The sequence below is a fragment of the Alligator sinensis genome, unplaced genomic scaffold, assembly GCF_000455745.1.
Source record: "Alligator sinensis unplaced genomic scaffold, ASM45574v1 scaffold647_2, whole genome shotgun sequence".
Lineage (NCBI taxonomy): Eukaryota > Metazoa > Chordata > Crocodylia > Alligatoridae > Alligator > Alligator sinensis.
Genome location: NW_005841832.1, coordinates 2,603,841 through 2,611,701, shown reverse-complemented (window position 1 = coordinate 2,611,701; position 7,861 = coordinate 2,603,841). Strand labels below are relative to the sequence as shown.

The 7,861-nt window shown below is 61.8% G+C and overlaps 1 protein-coding gene across 6 annotated transcripts in view; it reads left to right on the top strand.

Annotated features, from left to right (window-relative positions):
- Positions 1–7,803, top strand: part of POLD1 (DNA polymerase delta 1, catalytic subunit) — a 16,064-nt gene extending 8,261 nt beyond the window's left edge. For 3 of the 6 annotated variants that reach the window (XM_025195910.1, XM_025195881.1, XM_025195828.1), the window contains exons 13-26: positions 223–414; positions 542–630; positions 998–1,114; positions 1,300–1,413; positions 1,549–1,696; positions 2,932–3,027; positions 3,128–3,265; positions 3,381–3,556; positions 4,054–4,206; positions 5,208–5,310; positions 5,672–5,804; positions 6,111–6,224; positions 6,755–6,807; positions 7,275–7,803. In XM_025195910.1, the coding sequence (XP_025051695.1) occupies positions 223–414; positions 542–630; positions 998–1,114; positions 1,300–1,413; positions 1,549–1,696; positions 2,932–3,027; positions 3,128–3,265; positions 3,381–3,556; positions 4,054–4,206; positions 5,208–5,310; positions 5,672–5,804; positions 6,111–6,224; positions 6,755–6,807; positions 7,275–7,727 (2,079 nt within the window). In that variant the 3' untranslated portion in view covers positions 7,728–7,803. The remainder of the gene's footprint in view (positions 1–222; positions 415–541; positions 631–997; positions 1,115–1,299; positions 1,414–1,548; positions 1,697–2,931; positions 3,028–3,127; positions 3,266–3,380; positions 3,557–4,053; positions 4,207–5,207; positions 5,311–5,671; positions 5,805–6,110; positions 6,225–6,754; positions 6,808–7,274) is intronic. The other 3 variants (XM_025195851.1, XM_025195936.1, XM_025195925.1) reach the window with 2 other exon arrangements.
- Positions 7,804–7,861: the final 58 nt, after the last annotated feature.

Below are 7,861 nucleotides of genomic sequence, written 5' to 3'. Positions count from 1 at the left end.
TCCCCCAAGGAAACCACTGGACTGACCTCTGCCTGCCCCCACCCTAACAGGACTCCCCTTCCTCTCTTGGTCCCATTTCCACCACCACAAGGGGGCATCTCACTCAGGCCTGCTGTTGTCCCCACCAACCAAGGCTTTCCTGTGGGGCCCTGTCCCCAGAGCAGATTGCATCATCCGTGCCCTGCCAGCCCAATGTACCCCCTACTCCATTTCCCTCCTCAGAATGGGACGGACCAGACCCGGCGCCGCTTGGCCGTGTACTGCCTGAAAGACGCCTACCTGCCCTTGCGGCTGCTGGAGAAGCTGATGTGTGTCATCAACTACATGGAGATGGCCCGGGTCACTGGCGTTCCCCTTGGCTACTTGCTTGCCCGTGGCCAGCAGGTCAAGGTGGTGTCGCAGCTCCTGCGCCAGGTGGGCCCCGCCCTGGGCAGCAGGCATGAGCCTCGGCAGTGCCTTGTCACATGGGACAAAGTTTGGGAGGGAGGGGGTGGGGGCAGGTGCCCTCTTGTCTGACCCTCGCCCCCACCTCTTTTCATAGGCCATGAAGCAGGACCTAGTGATGCCTGTGGTGAAATCGGAAGGGGGTGAAGACTATGCAGGCGCCACTGTTATTGAGCCACTGAAGGGGTGAGCTGGCGGGCTGGCAGGCAGCAGTGGGGCTTTGGGGGATTGGCTGAAGAGGGGGCTATAAAGGGCTGTTGGGGGGGCAGGGATGAGGGCAGGGGCTTGTGGAGGACTGGGTGGCTTAAGGGATGGGTAGAAGGCAAAGGGAGGGCAGGAGGGCAAAGGAGGGCATGTCTGGGTGGCATGGGGTGTAGGTGGTGAGGGTAGGAGATAGCAGGATTAAGGCTTGGATGGCAGGGGGAGCTAGTGGGACTGGGGGGGGTGGGACAAGTCCCACAAGGGAATGGGGGTGGTGGTGGCAGTGCCTAGAAGGGAGCTGTTGGGGGGGGGGGCAGAGGTGGTGACCCCCCCCTCCCCATGTGCCCCCCAGGTATTATGATATGCCTATTGCCACGCTAGACTTTTCCTCCCTGTACCCATCCATCATGATGGCCCACAACCTCTGCTACACCACCCTGCTGCAGACAGGGGTGCCAGAGCGCTATGGGTGAGTGGGACTGGGGGTGGGGCAGAGAGGGTGGAGGATAGGTGCCCTCAACCACAGCAGGGGGGTTGGGACTGGGGTCACCCTCTGATGGGGATGGAGGCTAGGAGGAGGGTACAGGAGGGGCTTGCAGGGGTGGGCTTCATGGTCGGTTGTCTCAGTGAGCTCCCCCTCATCCCCACACCCAGCTTGGCTTCCGAAGACTTCATCCGCACCCCAACGGGCGACCTCTTCGTTAAGGCCTCGATGCGCAAGGGGCTGCTCCCTGAAATCCTGGAGAGCCTGCTGGCTGCCCGCAAGAGGTGATGGGCGTGGCATGCCTCCACTCTGCCCCTGGGCCTGCGAGTACAGGCTGCGGGGGGGCCCAAAGTGGGTTGGGCCTGGAGTGGGGATGACCCGGCCTGCTGATACCCCTTCCTCCCCATTGGTCTTGGTAGGGCTAAGGCCGAGCTGCAGCGTGAGACAGACCCCTTCAAGCGCCAGGTGCTGGATGGGCGGCAGCTGGCACTCAAGGTCAGCGCCAACTCCGTGTATGGCTTCACTGGAGCCCAGGTGGGCAAGCTGCCCTGCCTGGAGATCTCCCAGGTGAGAGATGAGGGCCATCTCAGGCCCTTCCTGGTCTCCCACTTCCCCCATGCTGGGACATCGGAGCAGCTGGATTTTCCCCAGAGGATGGGCAGGTGGGCAGGTGGGGCTGGCACTGTGTGGGTCCCATTGTGTGCCCAGGCAGAGGTACCTGGGGACTTTTTGGGCTCCAGCCGTGGCCCAGGGGTTTTCCTGGCACTTCCTCAACTTTTGCGGGAGAGAAGAGACCGTCTGAGAAACCCTCTCCTCCTTCCTTCTGTGCCCCACTCTTGCCCTGGACTTCCCAGTGACCATGGAGTGAGCATAAGCTCTGACCTATGAGGCTAAAACAAGCTCTTCATTGCCTGATGGAGCAGGGTGAGGCTGTGATACAGGGAACTCTCACCCAGTGCTGAGATGCAGCTACCTCTGGGGTGAGGCAGTTTGTTGTGGGGGGGCTGGTTATACAGGGCCGCCTTGCCCAGCACTGAGATGCAGCCCCCTCTGGGGTGGGGTGGGGTGCACCGAGGGGTGATTATTTAGAGGCCAGGTAGCAGCAGGGTAGCAATCATGGTGTCAAGTGAATCTGCTGGCAGAGCCTCCAGGCCTGCTAGCCCAAGCATAATCACTGATGGGGGGGGGGGGGTAGGGATGGGTTGTGGGTGTCCAGCCCCACCCAGCTCTCTGCCAGGATGGCATCTCCATATCATGGGGTGGGGTGGACTGTGGGCACCAGAACAGGGGCCCTTTGTGTGTGGGCAAACACAGATTATTCCCTTTGGAATGGACTGGGGGTGTGCGCTAGCCATGGTGCTATAGTGGAAGGGGGAAGCTCAGGGTGAGGGGAGTATGGGGTGAGAGTGAGGGGCATCGGCAGGGGGAGGTGAGGTCGGGGGCTACAGGTCAGGAGTAAGGGGCACTGGTAGTGTTGTGGGAGCAGGGGGCTGTGAGTTAGGAATGAGGGGTACTGGCAGGACAGTGGGGCAGGGGTATACATGTTGGGAGTGAGGGACACCAACAGGATGGGGGGAGCAGGGCAGCTGTGGGTCAAGAGTGAGGGGCACCAGCAGGGTTGAGGAGACTCTGGGATGGAAGTTTGGGGCAGTGTTCCTTCTAACATGCATGCTTAGCAGTACTGCATGAGCGCGTCTGCACGGCCATGCACACCACACAGCTTAGAGGGAACACTGGTTAGGAGGATATTACTGGGGCTGGTGTGCCTGGCTGCCCGCCTCCACCCTGATTCTCTTCTCCAGAGCGTGACCGGTTTTGGGCGCCAGATGATTGAAAAGACTAAGCAGCTGGTGGAGTCCAAATACACCATTGCTAATGGGTACTGTGCTGATGCCAAGGTGAGGGGCATTGCATGGGATGGGGCCTCCAAGCCAGGCCCTGGGGGAAGGGAGGGCAGGGCTGGGGGGGCCCCAGATGACCCTTCTCCCCCTACCCCAGGTGGTGTATGGAGACACGGACTCAGTGATGTGTCGCCTTGGCGTGGCATCGGTGGCCGAGGCCATGGAGATTGGGCGGGAGGCGGCCGCCTGGGTTTCCAGCCACTTCACGCCCCCCATCAAGCTGGAGTTTGAGAAAGTGAGGGGAGCTGGAGGGGCTTGGCTTCTTTGCAGGAAGACCCCTGTGTGTTGGGGGCTGGGGGGATACCAGGGGCGGGGCTGGGCAGGGCTCACCCCATGTCCTCCAACCTCAGGTGTACTTCCCCTACCTGCTGATCAGCAAGAAGCGCTATGCGGGGCTGTACTTCTCGTCCAGCGCCCAGGTGCATGACAAGATGGACTGCAAGGGCATCGAGACCGTGCGCCGTGACAACTGCCCCTTGGTGGCCAACCTCATTAGCACCTGCCTGCAGAAGCTCCTCATTGACAGGTGGGCCAGACCTCTGGGCTGGGCCTATACCCCCAACCCCAGACCATCAGGGAGCGCCCCCAGTAAAGTCCCATGATGGAACCAGAGTCATGTAATCTCAGCATGGCACAGAGCCTGCTGTGCAACCTGCTAGAACCCCTGGCCCTACAAGAGCTAGGACAGAACCCAGGTGTCGGCTCCCAGCACCCACTGCTCTGCTGTACCCTGCTCTGTCACCTCACCCTGTTCCCAGGAGTCCTGGCTCCCAGCCCCCCTGCTCTAAGCCACCAGACCTGGGAGAGAACTCGGGTGTTTGGGCTTCCATCACCCCATTCTAACCCAGTGCCCCCCCTTCCCAAAACTGGGAGGAGCCAGGACACCCTGGTTCTGTATCCCCCTTGCTCAAACCCACCAGACCACACTCCCCTCCCAGACGTGGGAGAGACCTCAGGCTTCCTGGCACTGGGGTAGTGCCCTGGCATCTGGGGCTGATTGGGGGTGGGGGCTGTGCACGGCAGGGACCCGGCAGGTGCAGTAGCCCATGCCAAGGAGGTGATCTCGGATCTGTTGTGTAACCGGGTGGACATCTCCCAACTGGTGATCACCAAGGAGCTGACCCGCACAGCGCATGAGTACACTGGCCACCAGGCCCACGTGGAGCTGGCCCAGAGGTAGGGATGGTGTGGGGGCCTGGCTTGGTTGTGGGTGGAAGAGGGTGGGCTTGGGTAGGAGAGTGAATGGAACTGGGGTGGGAGTGCAGAGGGGAATGCAGTTGGGACGGGCTGGCTAATGGAGGCAATGGTCAGGTTTCCCCACCTCCACAGCATGGTTCCTACCCTGCCCCCTCTGGGGGCGTTTCTGTGGGGCAGGGGGTGCAGCCAGGCATGACCCGTGGGAAAGGCAGAAATAGCCTCACCAGCCCAGCTGTTGTGGTGCCGCCCCCTGGAAACAGCCTCTCCCGCACTGCTTCCTGTGGGCCCCAGGGTGGGGGTGGGGTGGCGCTGGCATCTGTCCTGTTTCCCACCTGCCCTCCCAGCCATGCCAGTGTTCCTCACTCCTGACCTGCAGCCCCCTGCCTCCTAAACCTACTGCTCCCCGTGACTACTAAGCCCCCTGCTCTCCCCAGCCCTGCTGGTGCCCCTTACTCCTGACCCACAGCTCCCTGCCCTCCCACTCGAGCCCTGCCAGTGTCCCTCACTCATGACCCAACTGCCTAGAACTTCAGTGTGAGCTGTCCCTGGCAAGGACCCTCTCAGTCCCCCACCCTCCCCAGCAGGTAACAGCCAGTGCATGTGCTTATCTGCTTGCAGCCATGATAAACACTTGCGCGGAAGTGCCGGGTCCCCGGGGATGGGCAGGCGGGCGGGCGAGGGGCACCCGCAGGCGCAGAGTTTCCTCCAGCCCTGCCTTTGCTGGGGGGAAAATATGCTAATGGGGAGCTAAAATAATCCACAGCATTAGCAAGAGCCACCCCCGCGTCCGCTGCCACTCCCCCCAGCCCTGCTGAGGCCCCTCACATCTGACGTGTAGCCCCCTGCCCAGGCCCTTTGGCCCAGCCCTTCTGGTTCCCCTCACTCCCAACGTGCTGCCCCCTGCCCACCCCTACTAGTGCCCCTCACTCTCGACACATCTGCAGCCCTCAGCTCCTTCTCCTTCCCCCACCTCTTTCCAGGATGCGGCGACGGGACCCTGGCAGTGCCCCCAACCTGGGCGACCGGGTGCCCTATGTCATCATCAGCGCTGCCAAGGGGGTGGCAGCCTACATGAAATCCGAGGTGGGGGCCGCAGGGGGTTGGGGAGGAGAATAGAGCTCTTGGGTCTTCTGCGGGGGAATGTAGGGAGTGCAGGTATATGGGGGGCAGGTGGCTTTTGGGCTTTGGAGAGGCTGGGAGATTTGGGATGGAGTTCAGGGGGATGTGGGGGGGGTGTTGGTGGTCTGGGGGATTTGAGGATAGGCTCTGGGAAGATGAGGGGCCTGGGGGGTTGCAGGTAAGTAGCGCTTTGGAGGGCTGAGGGATTTTGGGGTACTTGGGCTGGGGGGAATGTTGGGGGACCCTTCACGACCACACCCATGGGTGCTTCAAACCCTGGAGATGCACAGTGCTCCCTGCCCTTCCTCTGCCCTGTTTCCTCTAGGACCCCATCTATGTGCTGGAGAACAACATCCCAATCGACACACAGTACTACCTGGAGCAGCAGCTTGCCAAGCCCCTGTTACGCATCTTTGAGCCCATCCTGGGAGAGGGCAAGGCCGAGAGTGTCCTGCTCAGTGAGTTGCCTCAACTCCCTTTCTTCCTGCCCTGGGGGGGCAGGGGGTCTGAGCTGAGGGGGAGGGGAAGGGGGCAGCTCTCTTGGGGGCTGGTGGCGGGGGAGGGCTTGGACATAGCCCTGAGTGTGTGCGTGCGAATGTGGGAAGTGGTACTTGTGTGTGCATGTGCTGGGAAGGAGAATTCTGTGTGCACATGTGCAGGTGTGTGTGGGAAAGGGAAACTGTACATGTGAGACTGAGGGGAGCTGTGTGTGTGCGTGTTGTGGGGGGGGCTGTGCTATCCGTGACCAGCACCTTTCCCCACAGAGGGGGAGCACACACGCTGCAAGACAGTCCTCACCTCCAAGGTGGGGGGGCTCATGGCTTTTGCCACCAAGCGCAGCACCTGCATCGGCTGCCGGGCTGTCCTGCCCCACCATGGTGAGTGCCTTCAGCTGCCCTGCTCCTGCCCCCATCACCCTGCCCCTCCTGGAAGTGCTCCTCCCTAGCTGACCCTGCTGCCCTCCAAAGCAAGTGTCCATATGTCGCCTCCCAACCCCTCAATGTGTGTGCGGGGGAGTGGTGGGGGGCAGGGAGGGTGGCAGCACCCTGTTCCGGGGTAGCAAGTGGCGCAAGTTCCTCTTGGGGTGGGGGGGAGGTGTCTCTGGGGTTTTGTAACTGGAGAAAAACCCAGTGCTGCTTCTCAAAACTCCCTCCATAACCCCTCCCTCCACCCCCAGCCCATGCAACCTCTGACTCCCCCTCCCCATCCCAGGCCCTGGCCCCTAGTGGGGCTGAGGTGTAGGGTGGGGGCAGAATGCAGGCATGTGTGGGGAGGCTCCCCATGAGTGTGGATGAGGGGGGTCTGGTAGGGGTAGGAAGTCTCTAAATCACAGTGTGGGGGGCTTTGACTAAGTTTGGGGGGGCAGTGGTGAGAGGATCCTTCTCCCCTGATCCAACCTCCCTCACAGGTGCGGTGTGCAAGTTCTGCCTGGACCGGCAGTCTGAGCTGTACCAGAAGGAGGTGAGTGGGAAGGGGCAGGTGACACTGCTGCAGGGCTTGAGGGCAGGGATTCCCTTGTGAGCTAAGGATGCCTTGGTTCGGGCCCTGATCTGGGAGAGGAGAGGGGGCTGGTAGGTTAGAGCTGAGGAGCCCAGACCCCTGAGTTCTCTCCTAGATCTGGAACGGGGGTGGGGTCTGATGGGGTGGAGTAGGGGGTTGGGAGCCAGGGCAACTAGGTGTTACCCCACTTTCGGGAGGAAAGCGGGGTTTGGTGGGTTAGAGTAGGAGGGTTGGAAGCCGGGGCATCTGGGCTCTACCCTAGGACGCCTGGGTTCTCCCCCAACTCTGAGAGGGGAGTGGGGGCTGGTGGGTTAGAGCAAGGGGGTTTGGGAGCCTGGATGCCTGGGTTCTCTCCCAGCTGTGCTGGAGAGGCTCAGGGTGTGGGGGCAGGAGTGCAAAAGTGATGGCCCCCTCTCTCCCTGTTCCAGATCTCCCATCTTTCTTCACTGGAAGAGAAGTTTGCCCGGCTCTGGACCCAGTGCCAGCGGTGCCAGGGCAGCCTGCATGAAGACGTGCTGTGCACCAGGTACCCACCCCTCCCCTGCCCCCGCCTAACTGGAAGCCCGTTCCCACGGGACCCACATGCATCTTTACACTCTTCCTGGGGCATTTACTGTCCCTTATCTGCCCGGCTCCCACGGGGCGGGGTGGGAACGGGGCCACGCGCACTTGCCTGGTGCCTTTATAACCCCATAAATCCAGTTACCTGTCTGGGGCACCCCGCCCCCCACTGTGTGCACACACACACAGCAGGGAGGGCATCACTGGGTAAGCCCCATGAACCCACAGTCTGGCTGGGGGAGGGGGGTACAGGTTGGCTCCCATTGCACAGACCCACCTCTCCCTTCCTGGGGGAACTCCAGGGACCCCTTGTAATATGACTGCTGCAGGGAACATTCCCCTTCCTCAGTGGGTTCCTTCAGGAGCTCTCCTCATTGACCCCAGGATCTCCCCACAGTGCTGACTCCCCCCCCCCCCCCCTCCCCCCCCCCGCGCCGCGCCCACCTTCAAACTC